The 21,358-nt window shown below is 32.3% G+C and overlaps 2 protein-coding genes across 2 annotated transcripts in view; one reads left to right on the top strand and one right to left on the bottom strand.

Annotated features, from left to right (window-relative positions):
• Window positions 1–21,358, top strand: part of LOC106645530 (protein unc-80 homolog) — a 676,041-nt gene that overhangs the window by 20,204 nt on the left and 634,479 nt on the right. The gene's annotated exons all lie outside the window — the stretch shown is intronic.
• LOC149375776 (piggyBac transposable element-derived protein 4) lies at window positions 20,257–21,180 on the bottom strand. Its single transcript, XM_089598032.1, is given in 3 exon segments — window positions 20,257–20,661; window positions 20,663–20,742; window positions 20,745–21,180. Coding segments are annotated over 3 exon segments (921 nt in total).

Below are 21,358 nucleotides of genomic sequence, written 5' to 3'. Positions count from 1 at the left end.
ACATACACAGACTATACCTGCATATAATTTCTATTCGTGCATGTATCGTTCTCTGTTTTTTCAGTGAGGTGGCCGAAGTGCGGCCTCTGCTAAAAAATAGATGAACGTAAGTTTCTGTTTTCTGGACTAAATATTTACAAAGTAGCACTGTGATACAAATGCCACGATACTGAAGACCGCAATTTTTAAGGTAATTGTGATAGGTAAATAAATGTAAGGTAAAAATATTAATTTCTGCTTTTATTGAGAAACGTAAGTCGTTAAATGAGTATTTTGCACTCAGTTTGACAAAATTGAATTTTTTTAATTTCCACAACAATAACACCTACAATATGCACCTACTCTTAGCGCTGTACAACTGAAAATTTAAAAGTCATCTCTTTACGGGCACCACTTAGACGTACCTGTTATTTAAATATGCCTTAAAACAATATAATTTTTGAAAATCAACAAAATTCAACTTGTAGTTAATAAGCTAACTCTTGGACAAAAAACTTGAATCAAAATTATGAGTTGAACTTGTTTTAAAATAAATATGACAGCGATTTCACAAAAGCACCTTTGTTATAAGCAAATGGTTTTTCGTAATAACTATTTATTTTATTTTGAAATTTTTAGCGCTTGACGATGCCATCTTTTGTTTATTTTGGAAACATTTCTATGAAGGGGTTATTTGTTACTAATAACTAATAAATATGCCATTTGTAGTGGTTTTCAACTTTGTGGACAAGCAATATTACTGATTGCAGTTAATTTCAGTTTTAGTAAGCAAGAAATTCGTTATAGAACCTGGGTGGAATGAGGGCTGACATACAGGGCAATTTGACGAAAGAGTGGTAACGAATTCTTAGGATTTCTTACACTTGGGTATATTTATAAGTGTGTAAAGGCAAGCCCTGTAACCAGCAATTTCAAGCAATGTAATAAATAATAGAGACAATCTGGTCTGAATAGACAAACGCTACTGACATGTACGAATATAACAAATTCAAAACATACAATACTAACAATCAATAATACGCTTAAGTACGATATGTCTGCTATCTTTGTGTGAAGCATTATGGGAACCTAATTAAATTTAAAAGGGAAATTCTGTTGAAACAATATAACAGAACTTTTGCTCTTATTTATAAATTATGAACAAATTATATTACTGGCTATGGATAATCCATGATCGATGATAATAATCTGACCATCACTAAGGCAGCATGTGCACGGGACTGAGACGACTATCCAGACAAATACCTCCAGATACTTGGTATGCACAACCCTAGGAAGCCATCATCTACAGAAAAATATTCTTAAGCATGGAGATACAGCCAGCACATGGGACCTGCAGTGCAGCCTCATGCAGATTTACAGCAGCAACTGGGATGACGATCCATACAGGCAGTCACAGCCTTAAAGAATAGCTCCAGCAATGCTGAGATACTTACCACTAGGAGCGGGAGATAAGGAACAGTGGCACAAATACAGAGATAACGGTAACCACGTCAAAAAAAAGTCAGCATCAGTGAAGGGCTCTAGGAAGGACACTATCCAAGTGCAGAGAAGTGAGGGTAGGCTAGAGCGTCACAATAAACAGGAATACTAAGGAGGCATGTAGATACCAAAGACCAAGCTGCAGGCCTAACCAGCTTCCGGAGTAGACTTACCTGTAAAAAAGCTCCATCCGGAGTTATCAGCTCTGTCCAATTTTATACAAAACTCTAGAACACTGGGAAAGTAGGTACAACGTCACTTACTTCACCTCACAAAGAGAGAGAGAGAAAGAGAGAGAGGGGAAGAGAGAGAGAGAAGGAGAGACAAAAAGAAAGAAAGAGAGATAAGAGGGAAGACGAGAGAGATTGAAGAGAGATAAAAAAGAGAGAGAAACATTGGTGAAAGAGGGAAAAATATGGATGAAGAGAGGCAGTGAGAGGGATCAAGAGAGAGAGAAATAGGCAAGTTGAAAAAGAAAGAGATCCCATGCACCTGCTATCTACCGTATAAGATTTACTACTCTCACTGCTGAAAGAGTACGCACTTGTGAGGGGATGAACATGAACAGAGAGAGAGCAAGAAAAAGTGTGACGCTTTCTCCTACTTCCGTCAAGTGAGGGCCTTGCATAAAAAGCTTTACTTTGAAATATGATCTACATAAATAAAAACATTTCAGTAAGGAAATGATTAACTTAACGTAAATAAGGGTGAATAGTGACCAGAAAAAAATATTTGTCGACCTCGGGCGTTTTTGAGGGTCGGGTGTGCCCTTGGTAGGAAAAGAAGGACTCACCACATAAGTTTTACCACTAAGTGGCCACCTTACGTCTCTTGGGCCCTGCTTTGCAGGTTCGCCGTGTTGCAAAATAGCCCCTGAGACGATGGCACATACCTAACAAAAGCTACTGTATTATATTATGGGCACAAAACGGGACTATTTCATCTCACCCACGGGCCACACTTTGAACTCTTGTAATCACTTTGGGCTCATGGGCAGAAGAGCTTTTTGCTTCGTTCAGGCCCAAAATTTTTTTCTGCGTTAGGGCTGAAAGTAAATTACTGGATGCACAGAGGGCCCACGAGCACAAAATTGCACTTTTAGCCCTTGGTAAGAAAAACGTTACACGCCACTTAGGTACCAACATACAACAACCATGCTCTTCAGGTGCTCACGTTTTCACTTTGGGCCCTAGTGACGTAATGTTCCATTATAGAACACGTTAATTCATTATCTCATTTTTCATAACCGAAAAACATTTTTTAATGGCATGTACTGGCATAACATTAATTTGGCTCTTGAAAAAAACAGCTAGTAAACCAAAAAGAGTGAGCAATTTTTAAGTTTGAGTCAGATAAAAAAAAAAGGAGATTTCACATAATTCTTTGAGATAAGGCTTTAATAATTTAAAAAAAGAATTGTGAACAGAATAGTAGACAGAAAATCAAAAGATTTATGTAATACAGAAAACTATTTTGGAACTAACTTCATTATTTTGGAAAGTGATCTTTGTTGAGTTCTTCTACTAATAGAAAATAGTAACAGAAGAACTACAAAAAAATTGACTATCAAGTCTTTCTTTTCATAAAACTGTTTCTTAATTTTAAAACTAGGAATTAAATTTCGTTCTACCAATAAAGGACTTTTAAATTTATTATTAAAAATTGGAAAACGGTTAATAAAAACCTTCATTTTTATAAAAATTAGATACCGAATACTGTGTATCTTCTGATATCTTTAATTGTTTGACAAATGGTGTTGTACAAACATCGCATAACAAATCCCCCTGTTATTTATATAATAAAATTCTTGAAAATTTTACTGGAGTGACTGAAATTTACTGAAGTATAGATAACGCAAAAAATAAAAAGGTTGATACAGCGTACGATAATGTTAATATAAATTTTTTGATGAAAAGTGTTCGTAAAAAGTCTTAAGAAGAATAACCACATCATAAACTTAGCCTAAAGATTGATACAATAGTGATGTTTTTTAGAAATTTAAAAATATCGGATGGACTGTGTAATGAAGCATGATAGAAAATAGAATGACATGATAAGAAAAATAACAACAAAAGGAAAAGTCAGAAGTAGATTCGTTGTTCCAAAAATTGTTTTTAAACACAGAAAATATCTGAACTACGTGGGGGAGCTGTGTGAATGACTGTTAGAGGTTGCGGGGGCTATCAAGGCTTTGTGTGAAATGCTACCCTTAAATAACTACTTAATATAGGGAGGGGTAGACAAGCCAGAGAGTGCATGTATGTTATAGAAGCTAGTTGTTTTTCTAAATAGTGGGAGTGCATGTTCAGGATTGTGCACGTGCATCTGTAAAGTTGGTCCATCAAAGGAAGGCTGTATAAGAGTAAGTTATTTTACGTGAGGTGCATATAATAACAGGTGTGTAGTTAAGCTGTACATCGAGCCTGCAGGCTGACCGAAAATTAAATATTTTAATTATTAAGATGGTACATGGCTCGTATAAATGTTATTCAAGTATGTATTTGTCAGCAGACAACACTGTTGGCTGGCTATGTAAACTGTATCAGAAAGTAACAAAACAAGGACGAGAGAAAGTTTCACAGAAGCAATGATCAACACAAAGGACAGTTAAATCTCCTTTTCAAACAGCAAAGAATGTTTTCATATCTTTGGTCAATGAAATTAAATAAGGTATCGTTACAAAATTGTTCTATTTCAAGTGTGTCACTGTGAGTAGGTGAGAACTTTTTTCCTTTTTTCTCTTAATTTTCTTAAACATAAATGCAGCTTCATGAAGCTTGTATGCTGAGCTTCCCACTGATACAATCGTGCTCACTAATATCAGAGGCGTTGACATCATGAAAACGTGCATCAGCTATGAAGTGGCTCACACTCGATACTGATTGTGTCCGCTGATTGGTATAAAACGCTTAGTTAGTACAAGAATGAATGTTATTAATTTTTTGAGATATTGAATCATGCAGAAACGAAGTACAGTTTTTTAAAAAGAATGCTAAAATTTAAACGGCAAATAGTGTCAAAGTAACCGTACCTCTTCAGGAAGTGGATGAGTTCGTTTCATCAGCTGTGATGGTATCCAAAGCGACTATCACCCATATAGAAAGAAATCAATAAAATTAAAGGATGTTCAAAATTATTTCACGTAGGCAAACAAAAATATAAAGTTGCCAAAAATCACAAGTATAAAAAAAGTGAGCAATACCAACTTTCCAGAATTAATAGAAGGTGAGCAATACCAACCTTCCAGAATTAACAGAAATTAATAAGTTAACAGGAGTGGATAGACTAACAGAACTAATGAAGGGAGTTCTTAGAATGATAAAAAATAAATGGAAGGACATAAATCAGAATTACAGAAAAACTATACAGAGGATGAAGGTAATAGAGAGGTCACATAAGGTGCTTATGGACTGTCAGACCCAATGGCTCTCAGAGATAGTAAGCCGCTTAGAAAATCCAAAGGCTGTTGAAGCAAAAGTCAAACGGCTGCAAGTACATACGAGTTAAAATAAAAATACGATACACCTAAAAAAAAATTTAAATTTTATCATATCCAACGATTCTTAATATAAACTAATTACGGAAAAACTTGGATAAGATGCCCCATGAAACTCGTCATATGCATGATGGAAGAAATTTTTTGGGCACTACCATGAGAGACAAGATGCAAGTTAAATCAATAGAGAGAGAAGATTGAGTAAAGCATGGTTATAATTGAACCCCAAATACTGAGCTCGAAATGTCGTTAGATTATTTTACTTTAGAATTGAGAACCCGTAATCTATTACACGCAATCAATAAATTAATAAAAGTTAATAATAATGCATAAGATAATAAAGTACTTGGCAAACATAAATATAAATTAAGGGATGTATTTAATAAAAATATTGATACAACAAATCGTATGAAAATACTGTCTGCTTCCAAACTTTGAGATAAACTTGAAGACATAGTACACTGATGTAATGATTGAAATCTATGATTAATTAAAATTGTACGTGATGTGTTAAAGGTTGAGGACCAGAGGATACTGAGAGAGCAAACTCTAACGATACCAGCTGCCAAGCTGCGAGTCTTGAGAGTAGACCCCCTTAAATGTTTAAGTGTGATGATATAGGTCACACGTTTTATAGCTGCATGAAGATGAATAGAAAATGGAAGTGCTTCTGGTGTGGAGAGTTTCGCAGTACTCATGTGCATTGAGGTAAAAACTGTTCCAATTTAAGAAGGAGTAAGTCACAGAATTCTTAGTAAACAATAAAAATTGGAATTGTAAAATACATGGTGGTAATCCACTAGATAACGCGTCCAGGTTTAACACACAGGTAAATAAAAAATGTTGAAATGGAAAGATAACAACAATGATAAGAATAACAAAAGACAGGAAACAGATTATGCAAATAAAAGAAAGAAGCAATAGAAAAACCGACCAGATACTTAGCATCAATAGGGACAAAAATGAAAGTGAGAATAATGACGGTAAAGTTGACGTGTGTATTCGACTCTCAACTCTGTTTTTTTCATTTGTGAGTGTTAATATTAATAATAAATTCAGAGATTTTGCAAAGTTTAAAAAAAAGTAGGTAATATAAAGTGTAATATAAAGAAACCTCAGTGAAATTGAGAACAGAGAACAGAGGGGATGTAGTTGGGCGGATTTATGACAAACGGGTTAAGTTAAAAAAAAACATTTATGCTATGGACCTTTCGGGAAATCTGTTATCGTTTTAGAAGTTTGTGAATAAGGGCCTGGGTATCTGTATAGACAACAAAAAAATCGATACATTAGACCCCAATTTAATTGCAATACGTATGTCTGAGATACACAAAAAATATTACTGAAAGTCAGACTTGTAATAAACGATAGTACAAATTTTGTTTATACTAGCAATATTACACCTTGATATTCTACGTAAGGAGTAGTAAAATAAATTAGTTAGACTAAATGAAAGTCTGATAAGAATGAAAAAAAAATCATAGAGAATCAGAGAAAACATGATGTTTAAACAAAAAAGACAATGTAACACTTAAAAGAAGACAGTAACATGAAAAAAGGGGAGAAGACCGCAACGAATACAAACGCACACAGAAGAAGATATTACATATGTTTTGTTTACTCACATCAACAATAATCTGGCTTTTTCAGGGCCCTGAATCTCTAAGGAAGCCATGCATTCTTTAAAATACAAGAAATGGGGAAATGCAATTAAGGAAGTACTTATGTCTATAAAGAAAAACAAAGTCCAAACTCTGGTAGATCAACCAATTTATATCAGGAGAAACAAAATCTACCATAATCGATCCTAAATTAGTCTCTTAAAGGAAGGTGAATCCGAAGAAAAAAGTTAAATTAAGAGCTAAATAAGTTATTTCAGGGTTTTAAGAAAAAAATAATTACAACTTTTAAGAAACCTACGCTCTAGTCTGAAGATGGGCTCTGGTTGTATTTATCTTTATAATCGTTAACAAACATGATTTATGAATGTATTTACTAAATTTAAAAATTGCCTTTTTATATTGCATTATTATAGAAGGAGAAACATGTATGGAAACACCTTAAGAATTAAGTCTACTGTGTAGAAATACAGGAAGTTAACTACGAAAACTTAAAAAGTCTCTGTATTGACTTCAAATAAGTTCCAAACAACAGTGTAAAAAGCTTACTAAGGTCGAAATCATCGTAGGGCTTGAAGCAATTTAAAAAAGATCCTGCTTATTTACTTAAAAATTGACTGGTAAAACTCTAATTTTATTGCTGCACAAATCATACGTAAATGATGCTCCATTGGTTTGTAACTGTTAAAATAAACTGACAGATATTAGAATGCAGCCACGAAGAAAATTAATAATGATAGATTTAGAAGAAACTGAAAATTTCTAAGACATTAAAGCGACCAGCGATAAAAGACACAATTACCATTTAACTGACTAGAAAATATCACAAAAATCTGAAAGCCGTTTGAGTACCAAAACTCTCACCCACAAAAAACGCCCATCGTTACAAACCAAGTATTTAATATGCAAAGAAAAAAAAAAATAACTAAAGACGAAGGAATGCGGGATATAAATAAAACTTGAAATAATTAGCTTTACTCTGAAATTATGAGAAGTCTACTTTATTTAGCCAATACAGTCAGACTAGACATATTTTACGCTATAAACGTACTAAGCAGGCAATAGTTAAGCCCAATGGCAGATAAATAAAAGATTATTTAAAGTCTGATTAGATATCATCAAGCAATAAACGGAAAACGTTTAACTTTTTAAGAAAAAGAAAGTGGCCTAGATCCTTATTCTGATGTGAGTTTTGCTGACTGCAAAGAATCTGTATCCACAGTAAGATACACAGATGGACTTGACAGAAATTCTGTCAGTCAATATCTGTCAGGCATCTCTAGTGCTAACTTGCTTGTCCATGTGTGTTATACATAGATGTATAGGAAGTAAGAAAGTACGCAACAAAAAAGGTTTCATGTAGTTTAACATACGTTTATTGTTAATTTCAATCATGCACCTGTTCTTCAATAATCACTGCACTTGGAGAAGAATGAAAATTCCTAATAAAAAGCAATTCTATGTCAGAAATTGAACTTAAAATCAAAATTAGTATAAATTTCTGAAATAGAATACATAAATTTTGTTTAAATCAAACAAATGCTTAATATTTAGGCTTATAATTAATCAAGACAAAATAACATTTAAATAAAGTAAAACAAGAAGTATAAAATACGTATAAAAATTTTAAGTCTTGCTGGTAAGTATGCTCTACCATCACTCTATGAAGGCAGTGGCATTTGTCCTAACCAACAAGCTTTAGCAAGTAAAGAACAGTATCACAGTGGCATTTCTCTGTAACTCACTTACTTCTCCTTCGTCTGCCATTTGAGTGTTAACTTGGTGGACTTCTACTTAAGTATTTTGATTATAATAGCTCGTTTTGATTATCATATTAAATTTCATCAAATAAGCTAAAGCATAAGGATTGAGAATAAAGGTTTAATAATCAGAGAAACTAGTACAGGAAGTTTGGAAAGAAATAACAAATTAGAAATTTTAAAGAAAAATAAGCTGTTTGAGTTTACGCTTTTGTACTCCTAAGAAGCACACTTTTTTTTACGATGCCAAAAAGTTAGATTTGTTAAAACTAAAAGCTCACCACGTCAAGTGCCTAATATGATTTAAGTACGCCAGAAAATAGTATGCTAGGTGCTGTGGAGCCGTTTCATATTTTTTGAAGCCAGTTAAACTGGCTGAGCAGTGTTAAGGTGTGTCAGATTCTTTTTTGTTTTACAAGCTGCTCTCATGGTCTCGTTGGAATACGGTTGAGCTTATTGTGAAGAGAAAAAAACAAGTCAAACAAGAAAAGGCTTCTGCAGTGACTATCTGGCATGCCAAAATAGTGAGTGCAACGTCAAACACGGTGTTTTATTAATCGAGAAAACAAGGTGTACTTAATTTGCTATGATAGAGGCGTGCATAATTTTCTCTGCCTTAAATATAGTTCACTGGGCTTAGATGATCAATTTATACGCGTATATAAGTGTGTTTGTGGCAGCATGCATAAAGTAAGGACAGTGATGATTGTTGAAAGTAATTTTCGTGCTGCAAGGGGAACGTCGCGTGCTTCAGTAAGCTAGAAATTTTATTGAAAGGTGATGTCAGGCATCTTAAAAGACTATGGGTTCTCTGTCTCTCCTTCTTCCATCATTTAATGTAAGCTAGACATCTACACGCGTGGCAATAGCAACCATTTTTTGAGACTGTCTACTCTACGTCTTTATTTTGATGATGTAATGATTGATGAAAAAAAATTTTTTTACGACAGAAAAGTAAGCATGGCTACACACAAGTAATGGAGCAAAATTGTTTATTCAATAAATTTTCTTTATATACTTACGATAGAACACTGTCTTTAGTAGATCAACAAACTCTGCAGATTTTTTCACTAAAACAAAATGAAATGGTGGAAGTACCTAAAAAACAGCTAAGAGAATTAGGTTCTCAGTATTCTAAAGAAAAAGAATCAATTTAACTTATGACTGGTGGTTTCAACACAAAATGAGTTTAAAGTAGGTGTAGCTGACATCATTGATGTGAAAAGAAAGCAAGCCTTATATTGAACAAGCAGTTTATTAAAAAGCTAGTATTTTCATAAAATCGTATGTCTTAACTTTGTAAAAGCTTAAAGAACTTTCAGGAAAATTATTAGCAAACGTATCTGTGACTTAAAAAATTCTCTGTGCTTGCTGGTCAACTAAAGCATGTATACGGAAATAATAATACAAATCAAAATTAAATTTATACAGAAAGACTGTCAGCTTTTAAATTACAAAAATCAAAGTTACAAATTAAGACAGTAGCATACAATAACATTTCTTTACTTTCCTACACAACTTAGTAGTTTTTTTTTTTTCATGCAGAATAAAATTTATTGAGATTTCAAGTAGGGCAAGAAAATAGATCGTTTGCTATTTTTACTCCAGCCACGCGGAGTTTGCTGTTTTTCAGAGTTCTCCGGTAACTAATGATGGCAAAAACGATCCGCAAAATACTAGGCTATATTTCACTGATTTTTGAGGTACTGTAATTGTAAATTTTAATGAATAAGTCGCTTAGCACTGTATGGAGAGCCAAAAATAAAGTGATTTGGGGTCAGAGCTTCTTTGCCGTTACAATCTGGAGGGACGAGTTAAGAGTCGAGAAATAATAAAACGCACTACTTTTGCTAATAAGGAAAGTAGTGCTGACTGGCTTAGAGCTCATACTTTTTTAATGACCGTAAGATTTTTTTTCGATTCTTATTAATGTCTCTCGAACGCTCCCTACGTGTGAGATGACTGGTGTGCTAAATTTTAATAAAAAACTATTTTTGAAAGTAAATTTTAAATTAACCTTTCGTTTAAGGATACAATGGCTTTTTGAAATGTTTTTTTCTTGCTTTTTCAAAATAAGTTTTGTTATCACTAAGAATTATTGGCAAAATACTTTTTTTAGCTCAAAACCTTTAAACTGCCATGATCGGTAAGGTTATGCTTCGGCTATGTTCTAATGAAACACATATTGCTCTAACAATAAAACACGTAAGTAAAACGCCCAAGCGTCGTTTACGTCTTTGACCAATCGTTACTCAAATTAGTCTAAAATAATTGAGACCATAACAGTTAAGGGAGCGAAGTTAACAACCGAGACAAACATAAGGAACATTAGCCATTGAAGGACTTGGAGGGTTGGCTTTCAAAATTCTGTAGATCCTACATTCATTCACATTGATGGTAAATATTTTTCATACCTAAAAAATCTAAGATATTTGTCTTTATTCGTTAAAAATGGTTTTGATACCATTGTAAAAAAACTTTTTATAAAAATACTTGAATAATAAACAAATTATCATATGATCGCATTCTAAAATGAAAGACACATACATAAATTGTTTTTCTGAAATATATATAGCCCGACTGTTTACGTGCAAAAGATCTTGATCATCTAAGAATAGGTTTGATTGTGAAAATTATCTCTCTGGTAGTAAACTCTTGTTATTCCTCAAAAGGTCAATTTTTTTCTTATGAACTTCAATTAAATTAATTTTAACCACAGCTTTTTCGCATGGTTAAACAGTTGCAAGTCACAAAAACCGATTACTGATGCCAAGCCTAATATCATGAGCCAAAAAAAATAAATACAGCTGCTTTGATTAATTTTACTCAAGAAAAAGATCTTTTAAAATCTAATTAATAAGAATGATTTCAAAGGATCGGAATTTTAACAAAGTAATTAAGAGAGCAAACTCTCATTTCTTAGTAAGCACTAGAATTTGTACAAAAGTCTAATTTTACATAGCCAAAAATTTTTTTGTCCATCAAAGAACTCAGGTCCTACAAACTGCTGATTAATGTTTCTTAAGATATCTAAGTTTATTCTTATTGCGTCATGTGCAGGGATTTTAACTAAAGAAACTGATCTTCATTCCAAGGACTTTTTCATTTCGTTTTTTCAAAAACGTTATTGAAAGTGTTTATTACAAAAATATCTTTCATAAGTGGGCCATTAACTATCTAATTTAGTACAACCTGAGATTCTGACGAAAATACACGATAAGTTATGCAAAACAAGTGCTCTCATATGATTAAATTAGCAAGTTCTACTGCTACAGCTTAAATGCTCGCATCAGAAAAAATTTGAAACTCAGTGGATACAAATGTGCTACGCTAGACCTCATAGCATCTCGGTATATTACAAGAATTAAGATTTCAAAACCTTTGAAGCCATTGTAGCCAAAGCTCATTTTTATCCTTTTCCAAGCATTGATCCCATTTTACACCAGTTAGTCAATCTTTTTGCATCAAGATTCGTGAATTTACTGTTACGGGAAAGAGAAAACTCAGGAAATAAGAGACAAATATAATCACACTTAAACATTCTTGTTGAGTAAGTTTTCTTTTCCTGTAACAAAAACTGTCGTTAATATTTTTAGTTGCGAAACAAAACGATAAAGCATCAGACCCTGTATACAACTAAAAATCAAGAACTTTTTTCTTTCTATCGTCAGATAAACCTACACTGACTGATTTTTGCTAAGAATTATCGATGAAATGTAATACTATAGGTTTATTGTATGCCCAACTTTATATATCCCAATCAGCTAAATACTTTATACGTGTAACCTCACTTATTTGCTTTTCAGCCTCTGACGATGAATCTGTACAACCTGAAAAATCACTTATGTAAAAATTCTTTACTGTACTTGCCACTGTTCTCAGAATTGATGTTTGAAATAATTTTTCGTTTCCATTTTTTAAAAGGAGCGCAGTTTTCAAGGGTAATTTTTCAACAAAAAATAAAAAAAAGATATAGTATTTATGCTTAAGGGGTACTTGAGTAATCTTTTTTCCTACACAAAAATCTTTGTGCACTTCTATGTTTTTTTCTTATTTCAATTTTCATAAGCATATATTTCAAGTTTTCTATCAAAGTGACTAAACCCTTATTAAAACGCATTACAACTCCTAAAAGATTCTTCAACAAATACGTATCTTTAAACATAAAGTCATTCAAACTCACTGAACTTGGCTTTGCAGCATTATCAAAAACCTGGACTTGTCCTGGCTTCATAAGATTTTTTATTTTAAAATGACGCAAATACCATATGAGCTTATCAGGTAACGTTTCAGCCTTTTTCTAAGAACTAAGCTCAAAAAGTCTGTTTTATTCCATATAGTAAATTTTAGCCTGAAAAAGATTCCTGTATTAATTTTTCTCTTGATAATGTGAGTAGCTTAACTATAAGGATTTTCATCCAGTAAAGATTATAATTTAGTGAGAATTCTAATCCAGCAAGAATTCTTATCCAGTTAGGAGGATAATCCACCAACGTGGACTATAACCCTTACTGGATTATAATCCTTACTGGATTATAATCCTTACTAGATTATGATTCCTATTAAGATTTTCAGTCTTGTGGTCGCAATACTACTGTGTTAAGAGTGCTCCTACGTTGAGTCCTATTACCCTACTACCTACACTCCTTACTGACCTTCTTTCGGCGCAGTGTGGGTCCCTTGTACCTCTTACTAGGGTGCTCTAATACTTTCATTCTTTTTTGCACACATTACTACGCAGTAGCTGCAAATAGCACGTAGCTGCTGTTGTTATACAGCAGTTCCAATGCTAAACTGGCTGCTCTCGGGAGTCAAAGTTAAAAAAAAAAAATTCATGCATCTAATCAAATAGGAAAAAATTAATAAGAAAATTCAAAACTATAATAAAAATAACTAATTTAACGTTATAATTAAAAAAATCTAAGTTAATTATTTTAGTTTTATAAATATTATTTGTGTTTATTCCATGGACTCAGGCAAATTTAAGAAAAACTTTTTATACAGTCCAACGTTATAATGCGCAGAGTTGGCCTTGTACGCTCCATTGTAAATTGGGTATACAGTGGCTAGATTTATTTTATTAGTTAAAGGAAAGTGCAAATCAGTAAAATCATAAACAATGAATTTTAATCTTTCCAACCATTATTGACTGTCAGCTAGAGAGGATATACGAACCAACACCCGCTCCGTGAAAACTAAAAAATTGTACACGTTTTTTTCTCAAAAAACCTTGTAGTACATTCTTATCAAAATTATTCTTGATTTTACAGATAGGGTCAATAAGATTAGAAGTGTTCTTATTGAACAACCCCAGAAACATCCTAATTGTCATCACGAGCATTAAGATAGAATAGGCATTTTAAGCGTTGCTGTGCAAGCTGAGGACGAATCGGACACGTCAAGAGGGACTAAATAGATCAATTAAGGCATCAATAAAAAAAATTTTTAAAATCATGTAAAACCGCTTGTCGTGCTATAAAATTAAAAGTTACTAACTCTATGAATATAGTGAATATATAAGAGTAGGTAAAGACCGTTTTTTTAAGCTTGTAACTGTTATTAATAAGAATTACTTCTCTAGTTACTATCTTGTGGGAACATACTTATACTTGGATGCGTTAACCGAAGAATTGGCGAGTATCCATAACGAACTAATTTTAGTAATAAATAAGAGAGATAACACATGCTAAGCTAGAGCTCTTGTATATGATAAAGTTTTGACCACGAAAAAGTATTCGACGGATCGGTCTCAACAATAAAAAAAAATAAAAACCGAAAATGAACAAAATTCAAATGCTATTAAATTGATGCAAGAGTATCACATTATAATAAACAAAGAACAAGGGTATGAATATGTAGTTTTTACTAAATTCCATTGATATTTTTAACAATGTATTCAGATTTTAAGTATGAGTCTTTTAGTGATGATACAGCTCTTATTTACGACGGTCCTGATGACGAAGTATATTGCACATCATTAAAAAACATCACGTTTTATTATGATGTGAGGTATCATAATTTAAGTAGGAATTCGTCAACGTTTGCCCTGCATGCAACAGATAGACAAATCGTAATAACACCAAGATATCACAAGATAAAAGGTTGATTTGATCGTACAAAAAATCATAAAAGACCAAAAAAAAGTATATGCGATGTAATTAAAATGATATTATTTATGTGAAAAGCTTATAAACTCAACTAAAGGCAAACATAATTGCGGAAAAAAATATTTCTATAAGTGTAAAAGCGTTTATAAGCTTACTACGCTTTATGGTATGCAACCTAATAGGTTTAAGTAAAATTTTAATTTAAAAAAAAAATTTTTATTTTTTATGACTTTAAAACTCGCCAAGATATAGAACTACATAATGCCGCCAACACGTGTGTACACATACCGATCGATTGCGTGGTGGTAGTACAAAAAAAGACGATCTCTACGCCATTTGTCTCCCCTGTAATGTTAAACAGCTTAATTTTGATGGTGAGGAGTGCCTTAAATATTTTGTTGATTTTGTAGTGAGATTTTAAAGTACGACATTCATTTTATTTATCTGTATAGCACTCTTAGGCTTTTAATAGTCAATTTCTATTAAAATTCATTTAAGATAACAAAAAAAGGTATCCTCTCGTGGTAGGCACAATATCATTTGTATGTCGTTATGAAAAACTAAATTTATAGATAGTTTAAATTAATTTTCTATAAAATGGGGTGATTTACTTAAAACGTTTAGCCTTGCAGAAAACATGAAAAAACGGTATTTTTTATATTTATTTGTTACGAATGATAAAAACCATTAATATCTATGTCTAGAGTCTTGCTTCGACATAGCAGATTCTATGAATACTCACGATTGTGTAGAGTTTTTAAAATAGTACGATAAAGTTACTTCAAACGTAAGTGCACAGTTTGACTTTTAAAAATAACTTGTTTAGTATTCTAGGCAAGATGTTAAAATATTAAGTGGAGCTTGCACAGATTTTTGAAAAATTGTTATGCAAGTTGAAAAAAAAAACTACTTTGTTAAAAGCGTTACAATAGCAAGTGCATGCTCCGGACTATACCAAAAAAAGTTAAAAAGAAAAGATGCAATCGAGATTTCTTGTGCAACTGGATATACACATGCAGAGGGATTTTCTAAAAAATGCATCCACTGGCTTTTGGGGGAAGAAAAAGTAACAAATGTAGAGATCATCTATGCAGGTAGATCACAAGAATATCGCATAGTAGAAGTTCTTCTGGTTAATGGTTATTAAAAACCTTAATTGGAACAACAAACTTCAAAGGAACCGTGTTTTAGTTTAATGAGTGTTATTTTCATAGTTGTACTCGTTTTTTTTCCCGTTGATCGTTATCAGAAATATAATAATAATATAACTTTTATGGAACGATACGAAAAAACTATGAAAACAAGTTTTGAAATCAAATACTACAGCCACGAAGTAATTGAGATATGATAGCACGATTTTGACGAATTTACAAGAAATAGTAACTAGTAAATATACTATATTAAAAATCATCTCATCGCGGAAATCTGTACTATAAGACCTCGAGATGCTCTTTACGGTGGCCGTACGAGAAATATTGTTACATATCATACAGTCAAGGATAATGAAGGAATAAAATATTTGTGCGTTTGCTTACTATACCCTTATATTTGTAGGACATGTACATTTTCCCTTAGATATCCAAAAATTTATACTGGTAATGACTGTTTAAATACATCAGAAAAAAAGCTAAAAATTCTAAAGATGTAGTCAAGAGTTTTTTATAATGCACAATTTTACCACCGCGAAACTTATTTCACCCTAAACTTCTAACAAAAATGAATAGTCGTTTACTTTGTAAATTGTACTGCATGTGTACGGTAACATCCTCTCAGATAGAATGTATTCACAAGTTAGTATCAGATAGGGCTTTATCAAGTACATGGGTATCCATGGAAAAAAAAAAGCTCTAGAACTAGGGCTCATATTCTTTGATTACTTACAAAGTTGATGAAGTACCTTTTTCGGATTTTGGAAGATGCAAGTCTCAAATAGCTTAGTTGGTTAAGGATTCTATTGTCATAAGACATTGATTCAATTCGATCTCTTTGGGACTTGCATACTATTTTTTTTATTTTCATAACTTACTATTTCCAATATTTATAAGTATGGCATTCTTCACAGTAAAATTTCGGATGGGTGATCCCCCCTACTAAAATCATAAATATTAACTACAAGGGTTATTTGCAAACATCTTTTTTTTTAAAGTGCAATAAAAATTTTTTTAATATTTTTCATTATTACTTATACCATCTACCACGGCTTGACAACTGGAAAGTTATGGTAGTGGACTTTTATTTTAAGATTCCAGACGACGTTATAATGTGCATTACTATTCTGCGATGCTTTCAAAGGTCTTGATAATCCATTCTTTTAACAAATACACTTCATACAGTTCACAAAATCACTGTTGGTCTTTGAAACTTTTTCGCGCATGCACTAAAGATAGTGGTAAAGCAACTTTTTTTAATTTTCATGCATTGATGCATTGTCAACGGGGTTTGGATTTGCGATAAGAGTTAAACCTTGCATTCCAATGTCAAACTTATTAGTTCTGCTTCATCATTACCATACGTGTGACTTCATGTGCTGCAAGGTGAATCGTAAGCTAGCAAATTTTGAATAACATATAATGGTTACATTATTAATTTTGAATAATTTGTACGATTTTTCAAAATTGTTTCAAATTAAGTGCTTCTGCGTCTGTATTTTTTTAATCTACTTTCACAAAGACATAACCTTTCTGGCCTGGCATTAACTGAATGTAATTATCAGACTAATGAAAGGTAGTTATAATATTTAAAATAAGTACTACTAGAGATAATTGGTTCTTAGGATTCAGATCACTTTGTAGTTATTTCTCTTTGGAAATGGTTTTGGCAACAGATATCAAGTGTCAAGGAGAGGTATGAAAATTAAGTAGAGTTTTTTTGTTAATCAAATGTCTAAAAATAGTTAAAATTTAGGTTTTGTGAGTTCTTTCTTGACTAGTATTAAAACTTTCTTGTTAACTTTTTGAAATTATTGTATTACCATCATTATCATCATTTTTATCATCTAGACCATAGTTGGTGCAATTAAAAAATTTATCTCAGCTGCGTTTGTAATTTTTTTTAACTTCAACTCTCTTAAAAAATTTTTTTTAAGTCAATTTTAGACGTTTTATATACAAAGATCCTAAGAAAAGTGATACTTTGTTTAACTGTTTTATACAATTATTCGACAGTCATGCACTTTCTCCACAAAGCTCCAAAGTTTTTTCACTACCATTTGTGACATCTGAATCTTCATTTGGTGATTTGTCATTATATTCTGGCTGTATGAAAAAACAGCCATATTAGCAATATTGCTGGACAATTGATCATTCGTTTATTAAACATATTTATTGTAAGTGAGTTTACTGACTTAAGAAATGAGTGGAGCTTAACACTGCTGTTGTCTATGTTATGCTGCACAATCAATATAGTATAGTCACATAACATCTTACCTTAATCATTCTTGCTCTCAGTATTGTTCAGTTTTTCTTGATGCGTTGACGATAACTGTCCTAAATTTTGTGTTGTGATAACTCTGTAGTTGTTAGTATATTCAAATCACCTAGCAAATTTTCATTCACTTCTCTTAATTGTACTGTTCGTCTTTTTGGATCACTCGCTCACTTAAAGGGATAAAAACATGAGTCAGCTTAACCCTTTACTGCACAAATTTTTCTGTTCAGTGAATTTACTTGAAAATTATTAGTCGGGGGTTTTTAGGGTCACTGATCACGAATCTGAAGTCAGGATTTCAAAATTTGCAATTCAAGATGGCGGCTCTCAAAGTTTTGAAAAAAGTGATATACGAGTTTGAAAATCCCTACTTGGAAGTTTTCGTGGTCGTTTATCACGAATCTCTAGTCAGAATTTTAAAATTTTTCAATTCAAGATGGTGAATTCAAGATGTCAGTTCTCAAAATTTTGAAAAAGGCGATGTACGAACTCAAAAATCTGTACTCAGGGGTTGTTGGGGTGTATGATTACAAATTTTAAGTCGGAGTTCCAAATTATTTAAAATCAAGATGGTATATTCAAGATGGTGGCTCCAAAATTTGAAAAAAATAGATATATAAGCCTGAAAATCTTTACTTGGGGGACTTTTTGATAAAATTTTGATGAAATTCGGAAAACGTATTCTCTCTCAGCGTAATCCAGTGACAACGATGAGGACGAGAAGAGTTCTAGCTACATAAATTTTTTTTTTTTTGTTTTTTTTTTTTTTTTTTTTTTACGTCTTCGAATTTTTTTGTTTTTTGTTATGTTTTTTGAATTTTTTACATTTTTTTTCCCTTTTTCTTTAATTGTGCTTAAAGTTTCATAAAGTAAATATCAATCTTAAATTAGGCGTGGTAGCTGAGAAGAAAATTACTATCTGAAAGAAGACACAGTGGTACATCGCAATTCATACACTTCCATTTCGATCTTCTTTCATCTTTTTTCGTACTGCAATGAGCACATCGTTTATAAGTATCACTAAAAATAGGCGTGTGAGCCACTTGACTACGTCTTTTCTCCAGAAACTTGTGGTTTCCTTTATTGGAAATCATCTGAGGTATGGGATCAGCGCTTTCTACCTTTGGGATTTGGAATTTTATGTCCAACTATTCGTTCTATTAAAGTTAAGGAGGCTTGGACGATTTTGAATTAAATGCTGGCTAGGTCTGAAATTCCGAAATTATATGGATAAAGTTTGCTAGATTTTTTTAGAAAAACAAAATAGGTAGGTCAACACATTTATTTTCAAGAAAATCGCTTGTGAAAATTCGTCATTTTAACACGCAACCTTACGGAACCCAAAATTCAATAGACTACCGTACCGCAATAAAAAGCTGTGCGCCCACACATTAAATTGGTACATGTACTGAAAAGTATAAAGAATCTATTATTTAAAAAAAAGAATAGGATCAGCACGCTAAATTTTGAGAAAATAGCGAGGAAAAAATCAAACATGAGAATTGTTTTGTTCAGGTACTGTAAGTGCGCATGCGCTATACATTCATAAACATACAAGCATGAAAATTTAAGTCTAACACAAGTACAGCTTTACCGTGGCAGGACCGTCATCTTTACACAAGGTACCTTGGGAAAACTAATAAATTTTTTAATATCAATTTTTCCAATGACTTTTCCGCGTATAATTGCTATTTTGTTCACACATGTGTATAATCAAAATGATTCTAAGAAAAATGTTACAAAGAATCATTTGTATGACAAGTACCCCACAATGGCCCTCAATAGATACGACACCAAACGCCCAAGCCTCCTAAATCGAAATTTTTTCGAAGTCAACGATGGTATTATATCTTTTTTCTTGTACAAAATAAATGCATTACTAATTGCAAGGTCCAGAAAATGCCAAAATAACCTAAACCACTACTTTTAAGATTCACGATCAATTTTATAAGTTTAAATAAGTCAAACAGCATAGTCCATATAGCCCATATGCTTATTATGATCTGAAAAGATGACAGAACAATTGATAGATTTTAAAGATCCATCTTTTTGTCTACGATCCACGGTAATTACTTCAGAAGGATCATCATAGTTTGATAAAAAATAAACCGGTTTCTTATCCATCCACTTAATCCAGGTAAGACCTGTATTTGTAGTCTTGACACTTGACACATACTCTTCCATGTCCATTTTTTCATTCGATTTTTTACCATTTGCATTTTATGGTAATCCAGCACGATTTTGTCGTATTGTACCGCAAGCAAAAATTTCATCTTGTTTCAAAAATGAAAGGAGTTGAACCCCTGTAAAAAAATTGTCAAAATATACATAATGATTACCTCCATTAAGTTCTCGTGTCAAGTCTTTTACAACTCGAACTTCCAACTGTTTTTCAGTACTATCTGCTTTTCCAGTAAAAACTTGGAATTGACATACAAAACCAGAGTCCAACACTTATATCCACACTTTATAGGTTTAGCAGGCATATATTGCTTCATGCCACTTCTTCCTTTGAACTTCATCATAGACTCGTTAACTGATTGGTACTTACTTGGCCTAAAACTTTCTTCGAAAATTTGAGAGGGCTCATCCAAAAATGGTCTTATCTTATATTATTTATCGTAATTTGGATCATCTTTTTTTGGTTTCTTAGAGTTATCATTGATATGCATGTGAGATAAAAACAAAGTAAATCGATTGACATTTATGAGATAAGAAATATAAGGGTCATGAAGTTGAGGATGATTACTCCAATCATTACGATAAGATGATATTTTTTTTAATTCCCATCATGATATTTATCTCTAAAAATATCTTCAATTCTTCTCTCGTAATAGGTTTATGTTTACTCTTTTTTGCATGACATATAGATTTGTTTGTTTAACAATATGATCCAATTGTCGTAAAGTAAACAAACAAGAAAATATTTCATATGGAGATTTTGTTGTGTCTAAAATATTTGGACCAAAGGCTTTAGAAAATGAAGTATCCATTCTTGGTCGACCAATGGATTCCCAAATATGACATTGACTTGAATCACCTATGTCTTCTTCTGTTAAATCCTTATCTTTAGCATTGTTCTCAACAGTAAAATCGTTCTTATCTGTGAATGATTTTAAGGTCACATTCTCTTCTTTATTATGAGAATGATGAAGACCATCAAGTAATTCTGAATCACTCGGAATTTTTGTTATGTTAATTTTATTTTCTCCGTGTATTTGTGACTGACCATCAAAATGAAAACTCTTGAACTTGTAAAGACTTACTCCTATAGAAAAATTATCTTGCATACAATTTTAAAAGGGAAATAAATAAATAACGTTAACTTTTATTAATATTTATATGTACGATAAATTAGTGTAAGAATAAACGTCTGACTTTATCAAATAAATGTCAAATCAATCAAATTATGGGTCACAAACAAAATTATTTTACATATGTTCTATAACACCTATTCCAAAGGAAAGT

Source organism: Copidosoma floridanum, unplaced genomic scaffold, assembly GCF_036245765.1.
Source record: "Copidosoma floridanum isolate Cflo_tuat_1 unplaced genomic scaffold, Cflo_Japanese_pri ptg000004l, whole genome shotgun sequence".
Taxonomy (NCBI): Eukaryota; Metazoa; Arthropoda; class Insecta; order Hymenoptera; family Encyrtidae; genus Copidosoma; species Copidosoma floridanum.
Note: the sequence above shows the minus strand (reverse complement) of the source record. Positions and strands in the feature narration are given on the sequence as shown.